Consider the following 25,635-nt stretch of genomic DNA (forward strand, 5'->3'; position numbering starts at 1 on the left):
GATGACTTTGATGATCGGATAATGCCTGCCTGCATCAGCTCGTTGAATTCTGCTCGTGCAGCTTGAAGACGGTCTGGTGGAAGTCTTCATGGTTTAGAGAAAACTGGTGGTCCTCGAGTCTCAATATAGTGCTGGACTCTTTCAGTGTCCTCTGGTATAGCAACAGTTGGACGATCATAGGGATGAGCAGTGGATAAGCCTACTTCTGGCACCCTAACACGACGAGACACACAGGTAATACTGCTTGACATACTTGGACTTACTAGTCGTTTGTTTCTCATGTCTACACTAACGCCATGGTACGTCAGAAAATCGGCTCCTAGTATGGGTGTGGTGACATCTGCGACTACAAATGTCCATGTTACAGGTTGGCCTAGACCAAGGTTTAGTGTGAGCTGTTTCTGACCATATGTTTTCTGACATTTCTTTGCTTGTGCACCAAATCTTCGATGGTAGTAACACTGTTCGTCAGATGATGACTTGGTATTCTTGGTCATTTGAATCTGTTGCCCTTCTTCAGCTACAGTTAATCTGTTGGATAAAGCATTCACTTGGTCACTCAATGCAGCCACTGTTTTGTCTAAGGTAGAGCTTTCGGTAACAACCATGACTGGAAAACTGGAGCACCGGAGGTACGTATCGGCTTTCTTAGCAAGTTCTTCTAGGTCTCCATCAAGAATAGATATAACGCTTCGAACTGAAGGTGGTAGGCGGTCCAACCAAAAATGTTTGAGAACTTGCGTACTAATGCTATCCATGGCCAAAGCTTGCATTTGATGGAGTAGTTGAGTGGGTTTTAGGTCACCCAGAGTGAGTTCCATCAACTTGTGGATCTTTTCATCTGAGCTGGTGCCATACCTGTCGAGAAGTCGAGTTTTTAGTTGTATATAGGCATTGCCAGCAGTGGGATTCTTTACTATGTCTGCTACTTCTATAAGTACTTCACTGTTTAAACTAGCAACAGAATGGTCGAATTTACAGTTGTCAGTTGTGATTTTGGCTTGTCGAAACTGCGCTTCTAGCCGGAGAAACCATAGTTCTGGTTCAGTGCGCCAAAACTCTGGCGCTTTAATGCCTACCCGTGCAATTAATGAGTGATCATCGCCTTCGCACGGTGTAATATTCATATTGTTTGGCATTGTTTGGTCGGTGTTTGTCATAGTTGTGTATAAAACGTTGTACTTAGAGTTTTTTTTCTCGGGGTCACCAATGTGGCCTGTTTGCGGGAAGCAAAGTAGTCGGGGCACACTTTAAACTGTTTTATTCATTTATTAGCAATAAACTACATACTAAAAGCAAGTAAGAAAACTGTAAGAGTTCTTTTCGTTGTCACCTCGTCGTGTGATCATGTTCTGACAGTCATCAGCTGCTCTGATCTCCTCTTCTTTTCTCCGTCGACGTTCCCTCACTTCAATAGCACAGTCAACCCATGTGTGGCTGGAGGTTAACTGTCAATCTGCCACAGGTATATAGGCTTAAGTTAGGTTAGTAGAAGTAGTTAAGTAGTATGTATGTTATAGGTAATAAAGCCTTAATATTAGTAGTAAAGTACGACTATTTATTTTCCAAATCCACACCTTAACATGGTAGCAGAGCGTGGTTAGAAAGTCGTACCTTTTACAACAGAAAAAGTTTGGTGCAGTTTGAAAAAAAGTGTGACACAAGATGGCCGGTAGTAGTGATTTTAGAATACCTATATTCGATGGGGAAAATTATAAAATGTGGAAAAAACGTCTTATGCTATTTTTAAAAATGAAGAAGTGTGATGTTGTGGTAACCAGACCGAAAAATGAAAATAATACAGATTGGGATGACGATGATGTAAAAGCAATGAATTACATATGTGGTGCAATATCGGATAGACAGATGGAGTATATCGACGAAAAAACTACGGCGTATGAGATGATAAAGAAATTTGATAATTTATATTTGAAAGAGTCAACAGCATTGCAGATAGTATGTAGAAATAACTTGGAGAGATTAAAATTGAACAACTATGGAGACTGTGCAACTTTTTTTAGTGACTTCAAAAAAGCTATAAACGAGTTAAAAAGCGCGGGTGCGAGTGTATCTGAAAAGGAAAAATTGAACTATATGTTAAACACGTTGCCAGAGTCGTACAGTTATATTGGTGATTTAATAGATACATTAAAAGAAGAGGATCAAACTGCAGACTACGTAAAAACTAAGGTTATGATGTCCGAATTAAACAATCAAAAGAATGATTTTGGGAGAAAATCCAGTACATTTGTGGTGACTAAAGGTCGACAGAATCGATCATGCTTCCAGTGTGGCGAAGTTGGTCATTTCAAGCGAGATTGCAAACATGGCGCAAATCAAGCGTCGGGTAATGGCGGACAAACGACAAACAGTGGCTCGTGAAGAGAAACGCGAGGTCGACATGCCGGAAGAGGAAGCTACTTCAGGGGACATGACCATTCACGTGGGCAGCGCGGAACCCATGGAACAAGTGCACAGCGGTTCAACCGACAAGGACAGAAGAACGAAGAGCGGAACCATGGTACAATGAATACACAAGGTATGATACATAATGTTCCAAAATCGGTTCGCTTTCGCGCATGACGTAGTCAAGATCGCTTATTCCCGCAACATTTGAATGTAGTTGTATAGGAAAGACTTTTAATTTTAAGTTTTTTTTATATAATTTGGCTAATTTAATTATAGTAATTATAAAGAGATGATGAAATTATGTTATTATAATATTTATCCTTTATAAAACATAGATATCCTTTATAAGACAAGTTTTAATTATCTTTTATTACACGTAGGTACAGGTTAATTAACTTATACTCCAGAGTTCGATATTTCAGATGTTTAAAAAGATACAGAAAAGTGGTAATGGAGGTACACAAAATTTGTACGTATATATACCTACTGAACTAAACACAAAATCAAAATAAATAATAACAAAGTCAACTTTATTTATATCGAATGAGCTAGCTGGCCATCGAATATGAGTGTAGTAAGGGCACACAATATTGCACAACATTTAAAATGACATTTTTGTAATATTTACACATAAAATTATCTTGGTATTGTTTATAATAATGATAACATTGTATATTTTAATAATGATAACATGATTTAACAAAGAAAAATATGTTATTTTGGAAGATGCTAAATTGATTTCCTCCGAAACAGTTCTTATTGCAAATTGCATAGCAGGCTGAGGCTAGTTTCTTACTTAACAAATCGATATGAAAAACCCATTTAAGGTTTCATGACTAATAATTAATAAAAATAAAGATTTAGACTTACGTCGTTGACCTAGAAGTAGTAAGAAGCTGCTCAACATACTTTTTGGACTCTCTGTGTTCGCCTCCTTGTATAACGTTTCTTTTGGTTGGTTAAAAGGGTAGCCGATGTTGATTTAGGCAAATAAAGACTAGGTACTGCCTCAGGTTTGAGTTTTAGACCCTTTTTAGAAACGTAATTTAAAAGTTCCTGTTGTAGATTTCTTTGGTAATCTTCAGTTTTAAAATGTGTATAACAAATTCTTGCAGTATTACAATTAAAATTATCCTATCTACAACAAGATATAATCCACAGTTTTCTGGTCACGCTATCTTTAGGAAATGTATGAAACTTAAAGATTTTATCTTCATTGTCACTATTGCAACAAGCAATTGCACAGCGTACTTTGAAAAAGGTACAAAACCAGATATACAATGGCAAATAAAAACTTTCAGTTTTACAAAAAAATACTATACAGTATAAATAAATAGGTAGTAACTAAACACCATTTGTATAAAGACATATATAAGCATATATCTAAATTATTTTTCTATTATAAAATAGATGACTCAGTCAGTATTGAGATACTTTAAAATATATTTATTATCTCATAACTTGCAATTTGCAATAGTCACCATTAATAACCGATAATATTGTTGAACTTTTGTTTTTATACAAGCTTTCTGTCTTGCCGGTGTAAAGTCGTCTGAAGTCGATATTTATTGTGTTTTGCGTTTGAACTAATTTGTGTCTTATTTTCATACTATTATATTGTTTGATAAGTAAATTTTGCATATAATAATCGGTAGGTTATAGTAATGTGTATATGTTTTATTTTACTAAATTTCATTATAACTCATCTAAAATACCATATTGAATTGTAAAACAGATTTTTCTCTATTGTACTCTATTTTGTTTTTATTTCAGTAAAACTGCTTGGAAGTGAGTGACAGTGAATCAGAATAAGCAAATCTACTACTATTTACCTATTCACAGTATTTCCTCTGCAGAATTTGCATACAAAAAGAGTACTTATATTATTAGTATATGTATGAAAACAAAAATAAATATTTCGCCTGAATCTCTAGGAGAAGTAAAGGTTTTACGCTACTGAAAATATATTTTTTATTCAATTATAACCAAAACAAAACGTTTAAAAAAAAATTAGATCACTTTTTAACCATAATTTCAAAATTGATGTGTACGTTAAGCTGTAATAATGGGTTCGAGGTGGTTCAGGCGATCTTAACTACGTCACACTCCTGGGCCAGCTGTCAAATGTCATGCGCAATATCATACCTTGTGTATTCATTGTACCATGGAGCGGAACAGCGCTTGTTGACTTACACAACAGTTGCTCTTGCTCAGGATATGCCAGTTAATGCGCAAAATACTGAAATAGGTAATGTAAATAATTGTATTGAAATAAAATGGCTTTTAGATAGTGGTTGTACAGATCACATTATAAATTATGAAAAATTGTTTGATAAATGTAAATTACTTAAAGATCACATTAATGTTTATTTAGGAGATAATAGGGATGTAAAAGCTACTAAAATTGGAAATGTTTTAAGTTACTTTGATGTTTTTGGTAAAAAGAGTTTAGTAGATGTGCAAAATGTTTTTTATGTTAAAGATATGAAATCAAATTTGATAAGTTATAGCAAAATAACAGAAAATAATAAGATTATTTCTCAAGGTAATATTTCAAAAGTTTTTGATAAATTTGGTAATATAACAGCAGTTGCTTTAAAAAATAATGGCTTATATGTTATGAAAAGTAAATTAAAATCAGTTGAATTACATGTAAATGTTGCAAATAAAGATATGAATAATATGAATCAAAAGGAAAAATGGCATCGTTTATTAGGTCATGTAAATTTTAAATATTTGAATATTTTATCTAAAGATCAGCTGTTGAATGGAATTCCTAAAGAGTTTGAATCTGAATTTATGAAATGTAAGATTTGTATTGAAAGTAAAATGCATAATATTCCGTTTGTAAACAGTAGAAAAAAAGCTAAAGATATTTTAGAGATTGTACATACTGATGTTTGTGGGACCTTTTCGAACTACTGGGTTTAAAGGTGAAAATTATTTTGTTTCTTTCATAGATGATTATAGTAAGATTTCTAAAGTATATCAAAAGCAGAAGTATGTGATTGTTTGAGTGAATATACGAATGAAAGTGAAAATTTGAATGGAAAGAAAATAAAGATTTTAAGATGTGATAATGGGAAAGAATATTTGAACGGTAAAGTCTACAGATTTGCAAAAGAAAGGGGTATAGTAATTGATAATTGTCCTACATACGTACATGAATTGAATGGAACTGCAGAACGGTTTAATCGAACTATAATGGATATGTCAAGATGTTTGTTGGCTGAAGCAGATGTTGATAAAAAATATTGGCCTGAAATAGTTTGTGCTGCGGTTTATTTGAAAAATCGTACTTTATCTGATACAATTGAAAAGAAAACTCCATATGAAATATTTTTTGGACAGAAACCTGATGTTTCTAATTTGCGTTTGTATGGGAGCAAAGTTTTTGTACGAAGACCAGAACAGAAGAGAATCCCTAAATGGGATAAGAAAGCTGATATGGGAATTTTAATTGGTTATAGTAATGTTGGTTATTGTGTATTATTAAATGGCAGAGTCATTGTTGCTAGACACGTGGATATTGTTGAAGAAAACGTTAAGTGTATAGGTTTAGATTTTAACGAATCAGATAATGATAATAATGAAAAGTGTTACCCTGATAAAATTGATGAAAGCTCTGAAAATGACTCAATAGATGAAACTTTTGAAAGTACAAATGAAAGTATGGATGACAGTGTGAATAAAAATGAATCTGAGTTACCTAGATCTCACAGAGCCAAAAATCCTCCAAAGAAATTTGATGATTATTATGTATATACTAGTAGTATTTCTGTAAATATGTGTAGAACTGATATACCACATACATTTGAGGAGGCGATAAATTCTAATGAAAGTAAGTATTGGAAAACAGCTATAAACAAAGAAATTGATAGTTTAAATAAAAATAAAACTTGGAAATTGGTTAAAAATGATACAAACAAAAATATTCTGGATGTTAAATGGGTTTATACTTAAAAGTCTGATAATACTTATAAAGCTAGATTGGTTGTGAGAGGTTTTCAACAAACTGATGAAATTGATGATATTTATTCACCTGTGGCTAAAATGCAAACATTAAAAGATTTTATTGTCATATTGTTGTCAAATGGGCCTGGTAATTGAACAAATGGATGTTGAAACAGCCTTTTTAAATGGTAAATTAATTTCTGAAGTTTATATTAAACAACCTAAGGGTTATGAAGATGGATCAAGTAAAGTTTGTAAATTAGTTAAAGCTTTATATGGTTTAAAAGAAAGTCCAAGGGCATGGTATGAGTGCCTAGATAAATTTTTGATAAATTTAGGTTTTGAAAGAAGTAATATTGATCCTTGTTTGTATGTTTATAAAAAGGGAAATGGTATTATTTACTTATTAATTTATGTTGATTATTTATTGATTTGTGGTAGAAATTGAAATGAAATTAAAAGGATTAAAATTTTATTATCAGAAAAATTTAAAATGAAAGATATTGGTGAAATTAAAGAATACCTTGGTATTACTGTTGATTATGATTCTAGTAAACATGAAATGAGATTGGATCAAAATAAATATATTGAATCATTAAGTAAAAAATATAATTTAGAAAAAGGTAAACTGTATAATACACCTATGGAAGTAAATTTAAAAATTGATAAATCTGATCATTGTGAAAGAAATATTAAATATAGAAATTTAATTGGTGCACTATTATACCTACATAAGTTCGGCAACAAGGCCTGATATAAGTTTCAGCGTAAATTATCTGAGTAGATTTCAAAATTGCTATAATGAAACGCACTTTAAATATGCTTTACGAATTTTGAAATATTTATACTTAACTAAAGATTTAAAATTGTTTTATAACAAAAATGAAAAAGTAGGTATTATTGATTGTTACGTGGATGCCGATTGGGCAGGTGATCATTTAGATAGAAAATCTACAACTGGTTTTGTAATAAGATTGTTTGGTAATGTAATTTATTGATTGTTAATAGACGATTTCTCCTAACCAAAACTCTATCTGGTGGCGTTGTGCATAACTATTCAAATAGACATTAATACATAACCTTAGATTTGTCTATATCAAAATCGCATTCATTTTGTTTGGTTACCAAAGTTTATTTCGGTTTTTACATTGGTTTTTACGCTATTCTAGTATAATGGATGAAAATGAAATAATGTTTTCTGTAGTTGAATATTTTAAATATCTAGGAGGGAATGAAAATTCTAGAAGAGTCTATGAAGGCGAGCAAGTTGTTCGAGCAGGTCACATAATTATGTGTGGTAGATTACATACAGAAAAGCAAGACTGCATTGTAATTTATGCTCTTTGTTTACAAACCAGTGCCTTGCAATCATCGCCGCATGTGATCAAAGGACAATTAAATATTGTCAATAACATCGCAAGTGTGCATAAGATGGAATGCTCTTGTAAAGGTGGAAACAGTGGAAACAGTGGGTATTGTAAACATATTTCAGCTGTGTTATTACATTGTACCAGGTAATAATTTTTTGTACAAATATATTGTCAAATCAATGTATATATTCCTGGTTTATTATTTTTAGAATACCTTTGGAAACTTTGGAAGAGCTATCCCAAACAGACTTACAATGTGCTTGGTCTCTAAGGAAAGCAACCAGCAAAGATCAATATAAAGCTGTTTCCATACCGGAAATGCCTTGTTATAAGGATAAATGGGCCAAACAAATAACCACAATCTCCAGTGAAAAGAAACCAAATATTTTAGAAAATCTTTTATTGCATGCTCCAAAATCTGCATTACATTTGAATCGGTAATTTCTTAGCAATTTATCATCATTGTTATCACTAATCGTATTTGTATATTGTAGGGTAGGCAGAAGAGAATCACCAACTACCAGTATAGAAACAGTTTACCCAAATAACAATCAACATCTCAACATATTACTTAATAATGCCAGCCAATCTGTTATTATGATGGAATTAGAAGGTTTAACCGTTGAGATTAAGGATTGTTGTAAAGATTTTGTGCAATCTCATTTTATGAATGATACAGAACATGTTGCAACTACAACAAAAATATCTCAAAGAGAATGGCACAAACAGCGTAAGTATCGAATTACTGGCTCTAGAATATATGGCATATATACCTACACTGGTTTCGATTGGATCACTAAAGCTGAAAAGTATTTCAATCCAAAACATTTTACAAACAAATTTGTTAAGCATGGGTTGAAATATGAAGCTGCAGCACGTGAATGCTTTGTCAAAGCAACTGGACAAACAGTGTCCACATTTGGTCTAATTGTTTCTCATAATAACAATTGGTTGGCATATTCTCCAGATGGTGTTATTTTTAATAACGGAAATCTCGTAGCATTGGTTGAAATAAAATGTCCAATGGAAGGTAAATTATAATCACATATTCATAACAAGTTATTTAACTATTCTTTTTTCAATGGTTAGGCAAAGAAAAAGGCCAATACTCACAATCTTTTATCCTTTATTGATGTTAAATATTAGCTACTGGTTTCAGGACTTATAATTTATGTCCCATCCTCAGGCCAGAATAAGAGGTTTCTTGTTAAAAAACAAAGTTATAAGATATCAGTTACAAGTAGGCTTCCAGCTAACATGTGTGAATGCATTCAAAGTCGTCATCTCCTCAAGACAGGTCCACATTCACTCAGGTATCAGGTAGGGACTTGTTTTTAGTTGTGTTTTTTAAAAATTGAACAATTGTATCAAACTATTATGTGGCTAAATGATACCATATGTAGAAGCAAACAGATTTGACGGCAATCCTCAAAGTCACTTGCACTGCATAAACAAACGTCTATCATGTCTTCTCCTCACGGTTGTAAATTGGTTGTCATTTTCTTCTTAAATCCAATAATGGAGTTTATTGGTGTTTTGTTCTTTTTTAATATTTGAAATGAAACACTTTTTTTAAAAGTGTATTCGTATAAATCAATGTTTGCAATGTCCATCGTTTTAAATAATTTAAATAACTTATTTTATTGGATTTAAGAAGAAAACAGACAAAAACAGCTGTAACACAGAACATAAGTACTTAAAAAGTTCAACTAGTACATAATATGGTATTACAAAAAAAGTCCCAACCTGGTACCTGAGTGAACATGGCCCTGTCGTGAGGAGATAATGACTTTGAATGCATTCACACACGTTAGTTGCAAACCTACTTGTAACTTATATCTTTGTTTTTTAACAGCAAACGATCAAAACCTCTTTCTGGCCTGAGGACGGGACATAAACTCTAAGTCCCGAAAGCCTCTTTTCTTTACTTAACCTAACATTTATGGACTCACACTTGCAACCATTTCATCATTATTCTTTTTTGTAGGTGCTACAAAATCAGTGTTTGATGTTCTAAAAACATTAAATTACCTAAAAAAGAATGAAAATAACATATACGAATTAAAGGAACGTCATATGTATTATGGACAAATTCAGTGTGGGATGGCAATGTTAAATATAAAAGAATGTTATTTTTTAATTTATTGTCCATATGATGCCAGTATGGTAATTTTAAATGTACCTTACAATGATGATTTTGCCAAGAAATTACTTTTTAATGTTAAAACTAAGTATTTTAAATATATGTTACATTCCATATGCATGTCAAAATAAAGAAACATATTTATTATTGTAAAAATTTATTATCTGCCAATATAGGCGAAGACAAGTTAGTCACAGCACATATAATAATAAAGATATTTTGTATGTATGGTATAAAATTCGTATGAAGTTTATTACTCAAAATTTTAAATAATTTTATGCGCTGATTTGTTCGTTCAATATGAACTCTAGCTGCTGCAATGTCTGAGTTTTGAATTGCTTCTTCACGACTTAGTTGTTTTCGTTTTTCTAAAAATGGAGGCCTGTAGAGTTTTACGTTATGAAATGAACACAATTCATCAATTAAAAATCCTTTATCCACCATAATTGCAGAGCCTGGCTTAATTTGTTCAATTACACCACTTTCTTCAAAGATTATTTTGTCTGATGCACGACCACCATATGGTCTACTTACAAAAGTGATTACTCCTGAAGGAGATACCCCTGTCATGAATTTTATGGTTTCACTTCCTTTATACTGGGAATAGAAACGTATTCTGCAGCACAAGCACTTTGGTTTATACACTTTTATTTCTGTGCAATCCAGAACCATTTCTGTATCTTCAAAATTAGTAAAACAAATGGGCACATTCTTTTGTAATTCTGCACTTGAAGGCATATATATAGTACATTGAAGCACTTCTGCTAGGATACATATCATTTGTGTAATATAAGTTTTACACAAACCTTGAGTAACACCAAACAATGGTGCTAACACTGCGTAACTTAAATCCAACTTCAATTTTATGAATGTTAGTATTATTCGCTGTCTTACACCTAGTCTATGACTTCTAATGTCTTTATACACTAAATTAACTGATGACACTATACCATCCAGTAATTGGAAATTCTGCAATCCTGTAAAACTGCATAGCATGGTATCTGACGTTATTATATCTGATAACGTAACCACTTTTGGAGTGTTGACTTGAACTTGAAAGTCTTTAAAAGACTTTACTGTTCCACCACTTAATTGCAATAGTGCATCAACACATAAAATGTCTTCTTCTGATGGTTCATTTGTTTTATTGGGAACATCAACATCTGGAATACTTGGTGGTTCAGGATCACATTCTGGGTTCACTTTTTGTTTTGTGCGGTTTTTAGAACGTTCAGCTCGGGTAGAGTTAGTGGGGAGTTCTTTTGACAATATGTTGACTTTTGGCAACTTACAACTGGGTATAGCACATCTTTTCAATCTTCTAAGTTTAGATAAGTTTTCTCCTAAAATATAAATATTTACCTGTTAATAATAGCTACTTTATATAATACATAAACATACCCTTAAAGTAATCTTCATTTTTAAAGTGTAAACTGCACACTTTCATATATGGACTAGGCTCTTTTCCCATTTTTAGAAGGTGTTTCCATAAGTTTCGTTTGTTAACTAAAGTGCCATTGAATAAAACTCTGTCTTGTTTATCCTTTTTAGGGAAAGAATGAAACGATAAATTACTATCACGCTTTATCCAAGAATCACATTGAGGCACACAACAATAATAATTAGATTTTTTTGCCATAACTGAATAAAAAACAAACACTATTTCAAGCCAAGGGAAATTCGGAAATATAAGGTTATGTATTAATGTCTATTTGAAAGGTTCGAGTTATATACGCAATGGCGCTGCAATCTTAAACGGGATTGCCTATTGATATGATTGTTTGGAAATCTAGAAAACAAAAAAGCATTACAAAAGCTTCAACTTTTGCAGAGTATGTAGCATTGTCAGAAGCAGTAAGTGAATTAATATTTGTAAAAGAATTGTTGAAAATATTTGATATTGAAAAAATAAAGCCAATTGATGTTTATGAAGATAACACTGGTACGATTAGTATAGCTAATTATGGCGATTTTACAAAAAATTCTAAGCATGTTGAAATTCATTATCATTATGTAAATGATTATGTTAAAGAAAATATTATAAATGTGGTTAAAGTAGATTCTGATGATAATATTGCAGATATTTTTACGAAGTCCTTTTTGATAATCCTAAGATGATATCCCCGAAGATAAATTTGAAAAATTTCGAAGTATGTTAAATTTGAATTAATGTAAATACAATGTAAATGTAAGGAGGCGTGTTGAGAATGTAATACATTTATATTGTATAATATGCAGTATATATTGGTGTAAGTGTAAGTGGAACGCACCCATAGTATCATGGGTTGACATGACAGACAGTAATGTCAATGAAATGAGTATTATGTAGCAGAAGATGTAAGAAGCATGGGTATATAGGCTTAAGTTAGGTTAGTAGAAGTAGTTAAGTAGTATGTATGTTATAGGTAATAAAGCCTTAATATTAGTAGTAAAGTACGACTATTTATTTTCCACATCCACACCTTAACAGATATCGTCAGTGTTACCATTACAATCACAAAGTTCTATTTCACTTAAATTAAATCTGTGAAGATAGGCTTTCACAGTAGCATGATTAACAAGGCATCTAACAAACATTGAATATACTCTTCTATTGGGATGACTTCTTGCAGCAAAAGGTGCAGTGGGTAAAACAGGGTGAATTTTTGTATAAAGGTTGTTACTTCTGTTACAAAAAGCATTCCATTCAATTCCCAGTTTTCTTTTAATTCTTGTTTACGCAGCGAGACTAAATCACTTCTATTGAGCCAGCTAATTTCTAATCCTTTGAAGCCGTTTCTTTAGCAAAATAATCTGCTTTGATGTTACCCGAGTTACCAGCATGTCCTTTTACCTAAATGAAAGAGACTGAATTATTTCTTTTAAGTAGGTTTAGTTGATTTTCTAAAATTTTGACGATAATACTGTTTTTGTATAAATGCTTATGCGATTTATCTAAAGCAGACAACGCAGATTTTGAATCCGACAGGATTACTATTTGTTGATTAGACATTTTTTTCTCAATAGTCCATTCCAGAGCTTGATATATTGCAAACAGTTCTGCAGAATAAATGGAACATTGTTGGTTTAATTTAAACATAATGTGTTCTTGATTGTTTTGGATATATACCGCACAACCAACTCCCAAAATGGATTTTGACAAATCTGTGAAAATCCTATATGGCTTATCAAATTTGGCAAGTTGTTTCTGAAGTTGAATAGCGTTGTTATTATCAAAAGTAGGGAAATAAACTTTGCTTTGGGAATAAAGATTATTGAAATTAGATTGGAAGAAATTAGTTTCAGCTGGGATTTCTAAATAGGAAGAAACATTAGGAAATGCTATAGCTAAAGTTGGAGAATTTTTGTTACGCCACCATTTGTCAACTAAGTTAGACACAGATATGTCGGATATTTTTTGCAATAGGTAGGTTTGGTTATTACTTTGACATTTAAGGATAAACTTTTCAGCTAAAAAAAGAAATGGAGGTTCCATACATTCGGCTAATAGATTTTCAGTAGGTGTAGATTTAAGTGCACCTAAAACCAAACGTAGAGCTTTGTACTGGATTCGATCTAGCTATTTAAGTCTAGTAATTGTAGCAGACCCATATAAGAAGCAACCATACTCAAAAACTGACCTGGTATATGCCCTATAAAACAGATTAACCTTAGGTTCAGCTCCCCATTGGTGGCGGTTAACTACTTTTAAAACATTTAAGCTTTTTTCGCATTTAATTAAACAATTATTAATATGTTCTTCCCGTGTTAATTTAGTATCAAGTGTGACGCCAAGATAAGTATAGTGTTTTTGGACAGGTATACTTAGATTATCAATTATAATGCTGGATATATTCGGTAAGCGATGACGAGTAAACAACACTACAGCGGATTTATTCGAAGTAAGTTCCAACCCTTGGTTAAGAAAGTATTCTCTTGCACTGTACATATTTCGTTTTATTGAATCAATACATTCCTGATAAGAATTTTTAGAAGTATAAAGACAGAAATCATCAAACAAATAGATTAACCAATACCTGTGCACATCTAGTTGGGACTCCTATATGCCTTAGTTTCTCGAAAAGTAAGTTCAAGATAACATTATCATATGCTCCCGAAATGTCTAGAAAAAGTGCTGCTAAATAATTATTATTTGAGTAGGACAATTGGATATCAGTAGTTAATTGTGACAGACAGTCGATGGTTCCTTTATTTCTCCGAAAGCCTAACTGACCTACCGGGAATATTCCTTCTTTTACACACCACCATTCCAATCTAGTTTTAATGATCCGTTCAAGTGTTTTTAATAGACATGACATCAGAAAAATGGGTCTTAAAGAAGTACGATCATTTATTTTAGGTAAAGGAATGACCAGACATTGCTTAAGAGAATCACAATTATCTCCTTTTAGTAAAATGTTGTTAAATATCTTGCATAGATAATATCTCATAGATAATAGCGATTTCGGGAAGATTTATTAACATGAGGTAGTTTATACCGTTTATATCGACATCGATATGGTTCTCTTGTATATTTATTGGTGGATGAACAGAGTCGGGAGCAATTTTAGATAAAAGTTGTTTAACTGCTGATTCATCGTTAATGATAATTTTTTTCTGAGAGTGAATTTTATTTACCCTTTTCCAAATGTCTGATGAAGGGGTTTGCCTATTAAGAGAAGAGCAATACTGTACCCAGCTAGATTTAGCTTTTAAGCGAAAAGTACGTTTACACATAGTCTCGTTTCTTTTATATTCATTAAAATTCAAAAGAGTTAGATTAGATTTAAACTTTTTAAAAGAATTTTTCCTTACAATTGAAGCAGCTAGGCACTCCTCATCCCACCACGGAGGAACTTTTACAGATTTAGTTGAATGTTTAATTGGTGTGCAGGATTTATTCGCTGCATTTGCAATAGAACCTAATAAGAATAAAATCATCTCGTTAGTAGGTATTAATAACTGGCTTCAATGTGAGCGCTTCCTCTATGGTAAGCTTGAATTGCTCCCAATTAGCATTAGCCATCGACCACTTAACTGTAGATATAAACCTCGTATTTTCTATTTTAATATAATTGATAGACATTCGAATAGGAAAGTGATCGGATCCATATGTATCTTGTATAATAGTCCAGTCAACAGTTGAGCATAAATTGGAAGATAAAATGGTGAGATCTACATCAGATTTGGCATGACCTGGAGGAGTGGCCCTAGTAGCCGATCCATCGTTTACGATAATTAAATGAGGAAAAGAATTCAAGGCTTCCACTAATATATTACCATCTGAAGAACATGCATTTGATCCCCATAATCCGTGGTGCGCATTAAAATCCCCAGAAATAATACAGTCATTGTTAATTTGTGAAAAAAGGTTGACATAATCTTACACTGATACTTTTGCTTTTACTGGTCGGTATAAACTTAAAATCGTATACTTTTTCTTGTCAATACTAACGTTTACGCCACAAACTTCTAAGTTTTGATTGAAATTATTAACAAATGAAATAGGTTCGTAAATGATGTTATTTGATATAAGTATAGTTACTCCACCGTATCCGTTAGCTCTACTTTTACTTACTATATTAAAATTACTAAAACAAACATTATCTGAGGGTTTGGACCAGGTTTCCGATAAAACTGCTATATCAAAATGTTTTTCATGCAGTAACTGATGTAAAGATTATTTGTTAGTGTTAAGTGATCGAATATTCCACTGAATAATTTTAATACCTTTGATAGCCATGAATTTTAAGTAAAAATGTTATTAACAACTTCTTTAACTTTGTTCTCAAATTCAATGTCATTGACTTTAAGATTAGAAGCCATATTTGGAGAAACATTAACAAAATCTTGAAAGCTTTGTTAATAAAATTTTTAAGAGTAACCCTAAGCTGAGTGATAAATTTACTAAATTCATCTACAGGTTCAGGTTGTCCGAATTGGAATACGGGACCAGCACAGAAACTAGTCTGGAACTCTCTACGAATAGGAGGGAAATTAATAGTAGTGTTGCTATTTTTTCTTTTTTTGGGAGGGCTAACTACCGGGGTTGTATGACGTTTGGGAATGTTATTTTTATGAACTGTAGTAGAATTGAACTGACGAGTAGAATCAAATTTTAGTGGGGGAAATTCCGTGTCAGAGTTGATTAACGGTGCAAATCTATTCTTCTGAACTAGGCTGAAATAACCTGGATTATCAGATATTTTCTGCGCTTCCTTAAACGAAATGTTCAAGTTAGCCATAGTTTCTTTCGTTTTTCTCTGCTGAAGATATTCAGGACATTCTCTGAAAATTGATTCGTGACCACTATTTTGACAATTCACGCAAAAAGTATTACATTTATCAGGACAATCTTTATTTTCTTCATTTCCACATTTTTTGCATCTTTTTTTTTATTTACATTGAGTAGCCGAATGACCATAACGCAAACACTGGTAACATTGCATTACCGGACTGACATATACCTCGACCGGGCATCTAACTTTATTAATATAGATAAATTGAGGGATTAATTTGCCTGCAAAAGTAACAATAATAATCTGTCTTGGGACTCTCTCCGATATACCGTCTTTTTGTATTAATCTAGTCATTCTTTGGACCTTTTTAACCTTTACATTCGATTTTATAGTATTTAGGAGTTTATTTTCACTTATAGTAGTGTCAACAGCGCGAACTAAACCTCTTTTTTCTGTTAGGTAATTAGGTATAAAGGCAATTAAATTTTTTTTTCAAAAAAAGATTCTTCTACCAGCCTATTTGCGACAAGTCCCGAATCTACTTCGATTTTAATTCTATTCCTGCCAACACTAACAATTTCAGTTATATTTTTATCGTAATTCGCGAGAGTACTTAATTTTTCTCCTATTTGCATAGGATGAAGACAACCTAAATTTAAATCAGTATGTTGAACAAAAATAAAATACGGCCCCGTATCAGTATCGCTAAATCGATTTAAAGTATTTTAAACCTGACTTGATTGTTTATATTGTTGAGTTGTAGACGACAACTTTTTATTGCCATCATTAACAATAAATTTAATGTTGGAATTATTAATAATAGAATCATCGGAATTCAAAACATTTGGAGTATTATTACAATTATTAACCTCAGAAAAATCAATATCTTCGACGTGAATATTACTTAACATGTCGTTATCTACTTGATCCTGTAAAGGTGGGTCTTTGCCACCTACACCATTTTTACCCTGGGACATCCCAGGGTTAAGTATTTATCAAAAAAATATAGGAAATATTAATACTTACAGTACAAATGCTAAACTAATAACTTAAAATTAACGTAAACCTAATTAAAACCTAAATAAATTCGACTGAATACGAGACACACTCACACACCGGTCCTCACTATAAGAAGGTTCAAACGAAAAACGCCCTAAAACAGTTTAAGACTTTATTTACATGACTCTATTTGACACGTTTCTTGATGTATTAGCTGAATTTTCAGTCTTCTTTACCACACTAACTTTATTCACCATCCCTGCATGTGATTGATGTAACTGAACAGCATCTCTTGCTGATGTTTCCATACTCAAGGCTACTTCAATGGCCCTTTCGATGGTTAGATCTTTTATCTCCAGCAATCTACTCTGTATACGTTCATTACATAGGCCAAATACAAATTGATTTCGTAACGCTTTCTTTTGGTACTCACCAAAGTTGCAAGTAATTGCCAATCTTTGTAGGACTGTTAGGTAAACTTTTACACTTTCCCCTTCAATTTGTTTTCTCTGTAGGAAATGAAAAATTTCTGCTATTTCTAGGGGCTCTGGATTGTAATGCTCTTGTATAATATTCACTACTTCATCATATGATTTCGCATCTGGTGTTTGAGAAGATAACTTATCACATAATATATCGTACGCTTCTGGTCCCATATAATGTAATAAATAAGCTGATTGCTTACCCTGTGGGATGCCGAATACTTCAAACGCACTTTCCAACCTCATCAGCCATCTATCGAATTTCTTTGATACGGTCTGTACTGTATGATGGACCGTCTCAGCTAGTCCGCCTTGGTTTGGGGTAATCGGCATGTCTACACTATTTGGCATTTTCCAGGTTGTTTTGCACTGGGGTAATTTATAAAAATTCGCTCCATCCTCGTCGCTAACTGTTGTGTCCGTACACACTTTGTAGATATCTTGACTATCTTGGTTGATGTCTTCAGGATTGAAATGAATGTACTCGTAATTTCTAAATTACATCTTATATTATTTTGATGAATAATGTAGTACAATGAATATAGGTTAACTCCCCCGCAGAAAAATGACAGCATGTCCTTTTATGACATTTGTTGTGTTCCGTAGGTGTGCCGGAAGAGCAGTTTGTAATGTTATAGAAGATATAACACTCCCTCCCCCCCTAATATGTAATACTATCCCTAGTAACACACGACGTCTTATGGACGTCCAATATTATACGTCCAGTTTTGGTCCGGACGTCCCTGGCGTAAAATGGACGTACGAAGTGGGACGTACTTTGGGTGGAACAATATAACAATATAACAACACCATTTAGTGCTACTTCTACAAGAACCTTCCACGTGTTATGATGCTTATAAGAACTGTATGTTAATTTTTGTTTTTCCATACTGGTAGGAGTAACTGAGTACACTTCTGTACAATCTAAAATGATTCTACAATTTTTATATGATATAAATGCAGTTGGAAGGCATGCTTGATTTTTTTTCTTACAGAAACTTTCTCTTTATGTTATGCTCAAAAATGGTAGGTCCATTTTTCCTATCTTGGTCCACAAAATGACAACTACAAACTAACGAGTACTTAGGTGGTTCTCTATCTTGCTCCTGAAAACAGACCACAATAATGTTATTAATTTTAGCCTAACATACAAAGGGCGCAATTGCATTTTAAATTATCTTTAAAAATCATGCCAGATACATAGTATAAATCTGAAAAGACAATCACAGAATATCTAAAATATAAGCAATATTAAAACAAACTAATAACTACTTTTACCCCATGAGATTTATCCACTTCTGCTTCTCTGAAATTTTGGAAGGGAATACAAAAAACTTGCATGGTTTTTGCTCACTGTGATGTTTACAATTTGGAGAAAAGCACATAACCATTTTATTAATAATAGGATGGATGTAATAATAAAATAACAATCCTTATAAAACGAATATCTTTAGTACTTTCATAAGATAAAATTACTGGCACCTAAAAAAGAATAAAACATAAATTTAAATATTTTTCAACTTCGTAAATAAATTAAATGATTTATTGATTAATTTTGAAATATCCTGATATAAAAATAACAACAATATACCTTGAATTAAACAAAAAATAATTTATATACAAGTTTTAATCTAACACAACATAACCTCAAAATTTAACAGTAAATATCTTAATATATTCCATTCGCTTAGCTCGGGCATATTTTGACAGATTCATTGTCGGAAACCTACAACACAACGATTCCTACTTCTCAGTATTTATAGCTCAAATATCCTACTATTGCAGACTTCTTTCTTAAAAAAAAGAAGAACTATTCTAAATAGTGGAAGTGTATACTAAACCCAACAAATTTTGGGTAGTATATATTTAAAAAATATATTTTAGTTGTTATAATTTAACATAACTATTTATTATAATGTGCAGATAAATAAATCTTGATTGTCGGTAATTCGCAAAGTTCTATTTTATTTACTATTTAGTTTGTTTAATATTAATATTGGCTATGAGCATACTTGTTAGAGTACACTCAATTTTGGGAGCAAACCTTTAAAATGTTGTGTTGGTAACAATGACAGCAAGTTCCTGTCTTCAGTAACAACTGTCATGTGTCATAGGATAATAATATAAGTCAACTGTCAAGTGTAATAAAAAAAGGTATGGCGCCTTTTTATGTCTGTAACATTACGCCTAATATAAAATAAAATAAATTCTTAACACGTTTTCCAAACATTATTTAAATAATTTCTTCCTTCGTCCTAAAGAACCTAACATTGATTATGGGCCCAGAAAGAGTAATATGTTAACAAGTTTATGTTCAGTGTGAAGCTTGTGAGGTTTCTGAAAAATAAGTTCTGCCGGTAGGCGTTGGCGTGGTGTGTGAAAATAATAAAAAAATAAAATAAAGTCAATAAGTATGGAAAATCGACACGGAATTATTCCTTTCGATGGAAGTGGATTTGATAATTGGAAATTTCGTCTGTATTTTCTGTGTTGAAAGCAATGGAGTTAAATGCTTTCTTACATGAGGTACCGGCTAGTACCCGAGATGATGATTGGAATAAGAAAAATCATAAAGCCTGTATGGTGATAATTCAAAGTATGCCAGACTCCCACAAAAAAAACAGAAGTTGCCCTTGAAATGATAACCAAATTAGAAGCCATTTTTAGCAAGAAAGGTATGTGCTCTAAATTTTATTTACTGAAGGAATTAATAAATCTAAAATATATCTATGGTACTGATTTGCAAGAACATTTTACAAAGTTTGATCGTATTTTTCGAGAGCTTAAAAGTCTTGGGAGCTATTTTGAAGAGTCAGATATTGCATGTTTTTTGTTACTATGCATGCCACATGATTTTGAGGGGATAGTCACAGCTATACAAACTCTATCCGAAGCAGACATGAAGGTTGAATTTGTAAAGAGTAGGTCTAATAATAAATTCCTATTAGAATTCAGCTTAAATAAAAATTAAAATGTAACTAAAGTTATGCCATCATCATTTAGTGTGACTCAAAAAGGTGTTAAACGCTTTAAATGCGGTAAGATGGGCCATTTAAAGAATGTTTGTGGTATAAAATGTCATACATGTAACAAAATGGGACACAAATCAAAAAACTGCTATCTGAATAAAAGCAGACAAAATCAAGTTAACAATAGGGCAAATTTAGCTGAAGAGTTATGTAATAATCAAAGCAGTGATATTCAAACATCATCGCAATCTGTTGCATTCTGTGCTTCGAGTGAGTATTTGTCAACACCTAGTAAAATAGAATGGTACGCTGAATCAGGAGCTACACATCATTATATTAATGATAGCTCAAACCTAATTAACAAAAGACACTTTGTGGAGCCAAGGTCAATACAGTTAGCAGAAAAAGGAAAGTTTATGGAGGCAACCTCTGTCGGCGACTTAAAAGGGATAAGTGAAGTGAATAACAAAGAAGCTGTTATTACTATTAAAAATGTGCTGTATTTATGCTGAAGGTAATAGAAGTAATAATCTTTATAAAATCATTTTAAGCTTTGTAATTCTGAGTATGCAAACTTAGCTGTTGGTAATGAAAAAGATCTTTGACATCAAAGGTATGGCCATTTAAATTATAATTCATTGTTACAAATAAAAATATATATAATAAAAAATGGCATGCAGTTTGCAAGTTCAGAAAATGATGGGTTGTGTGATATCTGTGTAAAAAGCAAATAAAAGTGTTTGCCATATTTTTCAAAAAGTAAAAAATCAAGTAGAGTTCTGGAAATGATACATACAGATATTTGCGGTCCTATTACACCAGTATCACATAATGGTAATAGTTATTTTGTAACTTTTGTAGTTGATTACTCAAGGTTTGTCATAGTGTATGTAATTAAACATAAAAATGAGGTATTTAACTGTATAAAAGATTATGAGGCAAAGGTAACATCTTTGTTTTGTGGTAAGAAATTGCTTAAATAAAATGTGATAATGGAGGTGAGTATAGATCAAAAGTTTTTGTAGATTTTTGTTCACAAAAGGGCCTTGAAATTTTATATACTCCATTATATACTCCACAACTCAATGGTGTAGCAGAAAGAATGACACAAACATTGATGGATAGAGCAGGATCAATGATTAATCAGGCAAATAGAGACAAGTCATTCTGGGAAGAGGCAGTGCTTGTGTCAGCCTTTATAAACAGCAGAACACAATCATGTTTGAATAAAGAAAAAACTCCTTATGAGTTATGGCTAAATAAGAAACCAAATGTTAGCAATATGCGAGTTTTTGGATGTATAGTTTATGCAAGAATTCCAGATTCTCTTAGAACAAAACTGGATGATAAAGGTTTTGAAGTGCAGATTTATCGGCTATACTGAAAATGGATATAAACTATGGAATGAAAATGAAAATAAATTTGTTCATAATAGAAATGTCATATTTGATGAGAACAATTTTAAATATTTTCCAGATAGGAAACAAACTGAAAATGATTGGGAAAATGTTAATGGCATCAGAGATGAAATTGCAAAAGGGAAGATAGAAGCGACAAATGAAATAACAGAAACAGAATATGTTTTAGAAGATATGGAGCAAAATGCTAGATCAAAAAGACAAACTAGGTTACCTGCTAAATTCATTGACTATGAAATGGACATAAGCTGTTTGGCATTACTGAGTGAGTTCTCGGATGTTCCTCAATCATACTATCAAGCACAATAAAGTTCGAATTGGAATAATTGGGAAAATGCTATTGATGATGAACTCAATGCTTTAAAAGATAATAATACATGGGAATTGGTAGAAAAGCCAGAAAAACAAAATGTTATTGGAAACAGATGGGTATTTAGAGTCAGATGATGAAAAAGGAAAATGTTTATATAAAGCAAGATTAGTTGCTAGAGGGATTTGCAACATGATTTTGGTGAGTTTGGTCAAATTCATGCTCCAGTTGCAAAACTTTCAACTCTAAGAATATTATTGGCTATTTGCAATAACTATAATTTGGAATTAGAACAACTGGATGTTAAAAATGCCTTTTTACATAGTAATATCAAAGAAAAACTTTTTATGAAAATTCCAGAAGGATTAAAAGTATCAGAAGAGGACAGAAGTAAGGTTTGTTTGTTAAAACAGGCAATGTATGGTTTAAAACAAGCTCCAAAGGCATAGAATGAAACATTTAATGATTTTATGTTAAATTTAAAATTTAAAAGATCAAAATCTGATAAATTGTTTATACAGTTTTCTTGATCAAAATGTAATGTTATCTTCTTCTGTATGTTGACGATATCTTAATTGCTTGTAACAATATTGAATTTTCAACTTTCTTGAAGGCAAAACTCTGTCAAACATTTAAAATTAAAAAATTAATCAATGACATATTTAACTTTTTAGGCATTAGAATTATTAGAGATTTAGAAAATAGAACTATTTGTATAGATCAGATATCTGCTAAAAAAATGTTAATTAAAAGGTTCAATGTAGAAAATTCAAAAAATTTAAAAACACCAATAGAAAAGAATTTAAATTTAAAAAGAAATGTTGAAGAAAATAAAATGACAAAATTACCTTATAAGGAACTACTAGGAAGTCTTATGTATATAATGATGGGAACAAGACCAGATATATGTTTTAGTATTAGCTATTTTGGTCAGTTTCAAGACTGTGCAAGAGATGAACATTTTAAACATATTTTAAGAGTTCTAAAATATCTAAAAACTGTCAGTTATAGGTTGTATTTTTACTGTACTTCTGATAGCTTGGTAACTTATACAGATGCTGACTGGGCTAATAATGTTATTGATAGAAAATCCATAAGTGAATACTGTTTTAAAATATTTGGTAATTTAATTTCTTGGAGTTCCAAAAACAAACATTTGTAACTTTATCAAACACGGAATCAGAGTTTGTAGCAGTTTGCACTGCATCATGCGAATTTTTATATATTAAAAATTTGTTGTCAGATTTAAAAACTAATATACAATTTCCAGTTTGTTTGTTTGAAGGCAACCAAAGCACTATTAAATTAGTTCACAACTTTGAGAATAACAGGAGATGCAAACATATAGATGTTAAACTGCATTTTGTGTTGGACTTAGTAAATAGTAACATGTTAAAATTAGAATATATTCCTACAGATAGTGAGCTGGAAGATGTGTTCACTAAAGCTTTAAGTAGTGAAAATTTTTTTCAATTTGTCAAAATGTTAAATTTAGTAGTTTAGTTTAGAGTTTTTATTTCACATGGTAGCATTTTACAGGTTTGAGGGAGGGGAGAAAACTCAATTTTGGGAGCAAACCTTTAAAATGTTGTGTTGGCAACAATGACAGCAAGTTCCTGTCTTCAGTAACAACTGTCATGTGTCATAAGATAATAATATAAGTCAAGTGTAATAAAAAAAGGTATGGCGCCTTTTTATGTCTAAAACATTACGCCTAATATAAAATAAAATTAATTCTTAACACATTTTCCAAACATTATTTAAAGAATGTAACAATACTTTGATACTCTTATACCTCACAAATTCACGAACAACAAATAAAACGAATCGCGCAGAATGGATATTCAGAAGCGAAAGTCCTTATTTATTCTTTAAAATATATAAAAAATCAACATTTCCAACTTCTTATGGGAGAAATACATGTAAAGCAGATTTGTTTGGACGCCAGAATAATTTTTACTGAACAGCACAGGGCTCCGACATGGTACAATGAACATAAGGTATGATTATATAATCAAATGTTCCAAAATCGGTTCGCGTCGCGCATGACGTATTCAAGACCGCTTCTTCACGCAACATTTGAATGTAGTTGTATAGGAAATACTTTTATTTTAAGTGTTTTTGTATAATTTGGCTAATTTAATTATGGTAATTATAAAGAGATGATAAAATTGTGTTATTATAATATTTAATCATAAATAAAATGTTGAAGTTAATTTAAATTTATTGATTTTTCGTACATTTATTTTGTTAACATAGATATCCTTTATAAAACAAGTTTTAATTATCTTTTATTACACGTAGGTACAGGTTAATTAACTTTACTCCAGAGTTTGATATTTCAGATGTTTAAAAAGATACAGAAAAGTGGTAATGAAGGCACACAAAATTTGTATGTATATACTGAACTAAAAACAAAATCAAAGTAAATAATGATAAAGACAACTTTATTTAGATCGGATAAGCTAGCTGGTCATCGAATATGAGTGTAGTAGTGAGGTCACATAATATTGCACAATATTTTAAATGACATCTTTTGTAATTTTCACACATAAAATTATCTTGGTATTGTTTTAATGATAACATTATATATTTTGGAAAGAAAAGAAAGATATTGTTACGATAAATTCTGACCCAAAAACGGTAAATATGTTTATTACTAATATGCCTATTCATTCGAGTATTTTCTAGGTCATGTTTACCTGACACATGATGTTATAAAAACACCAGTTCGAAATTTCTGGAGGCCCGCCGATGTGAAAATACCTGTTTGCTGCCACTCAGTCTAGTCGAGAAGGTTTTCGACTTTTCGAGATAACAGAAATTTATGTATATAAATAAAATATTTTTATATGGGGGAACAGTTGATTTTGAAGACGCGCTAGCGATTTTAATTGTTACGTTCGGATATATAAATTATTGTAAGATAAATTAATATAAATAAAAATAAATTAAATTCGTAAGTGTTATAAATATTGAACCTTTAGTAAATTAAGATAAAAACATTAAATTAGAATTAATAAAGACATTATAAATTGAATAAAGACATAACAATTAATAAATTCACTACAAATGGTGTCAGAATAGTGGAATACATAAGATAAATTGCGAAAATAAATTACGTAATAACATAACAAGTGAATATTTGTAAATTGTGAAAATGACGACGATTTATGAGCTGACAGTGACTAATTTAAGAAGACATCTCGAAGACAGAGAATTAGCTTCTACCGGAAAAAAGGCTGAGTTAGTCCAACGACTAAAGAACGCTTTGCTAGAAGAAGGACTAGATCCAGAGACTTATATATTTAAAGATGCTGTCCTCTCGTCGATTTCCAAAGTTTCTGGTGACATCGCATCATT

General features: G+C 31.7%; 3 protein-coding genes across 3 annotated transcripts; 2 read left to right on the top strand and 1 right to left on the bottom strand.

Annotated features, from left to right (window-relative positions):
• Window positions 1-5,613: 5,613 nt before the first annotated feature.
• Window positions 5,614-6,372, top strand: LOC140442280 (uncharacterized). Its single transcript, XM_072533355.1, has one exon. It carries the CDS (start codon window positions 5,614-5,616, stop codon window positions 6,370-6,372), a length of 759 nt encoding a protein of 252 aa, XP_072389456.1.
• A 1,114-nt stretch (window positions 6,373-7,486) lies between these two features.
• LOC140440660 (uncharacterized) lies at window positions 7,487-10,032 on the top strand. The gene is made up of 4 exons (XM_072531023.1): window positions 7,487-7,877; window positions 7,943-8,170; window positions 8,228-8,763; window positions 9,721-10,032. The coding sequence occupies exons 1-4, from the start codon at window positions 7,537-7,539 to the stop codon at window positions 10,005-10,007; spliced, it is 1,392 nt and encodes a 463-aa protein (XP_072387124.1). The 5' UTR covers window positions 7,487-7,536; the 3' UTR covers window positions 10,008-10,032.
• On the bottom strand, window positions 10,021-11,522 carry LOC140442281 (uncharacterized). Its single transcript, XM_072533356.1, has 2 exons — window positions 11,278-11,522; window positions 10,021-11,219 (listed from the first exon to the last, which is right to left on the bottom strand). The coding sequence occupies exons 1-2, from the start codon at window positions 11,513-11,515 to the stop codon at window positions 10,021-10,023; spliced, it is 1,437 nt and encodes a 478-aa protein (XP_072389457.1). The 5' UTR covers window positions 11,516-11,522.
• Window positions 11,523-25,635: the final 14,113 nt, after the last annotated feature.

Source organism: Diabrotica undecimpunctata, chromosome 5, assembly GCF_040954645.1.
Source record: "Diabrotica undecimpunctata isolate CICGRU chromosome 5, icDiaUnde3, whole genome shotgun sequence".
In the NCBI taxonomy this organism is placed as follows: Eukaryota; Metazoa; Arthropoda; class Insecta; order Coleoptera; family Chrysomelidae; genus Diabrotica; species Diabrotica undecimpunctata.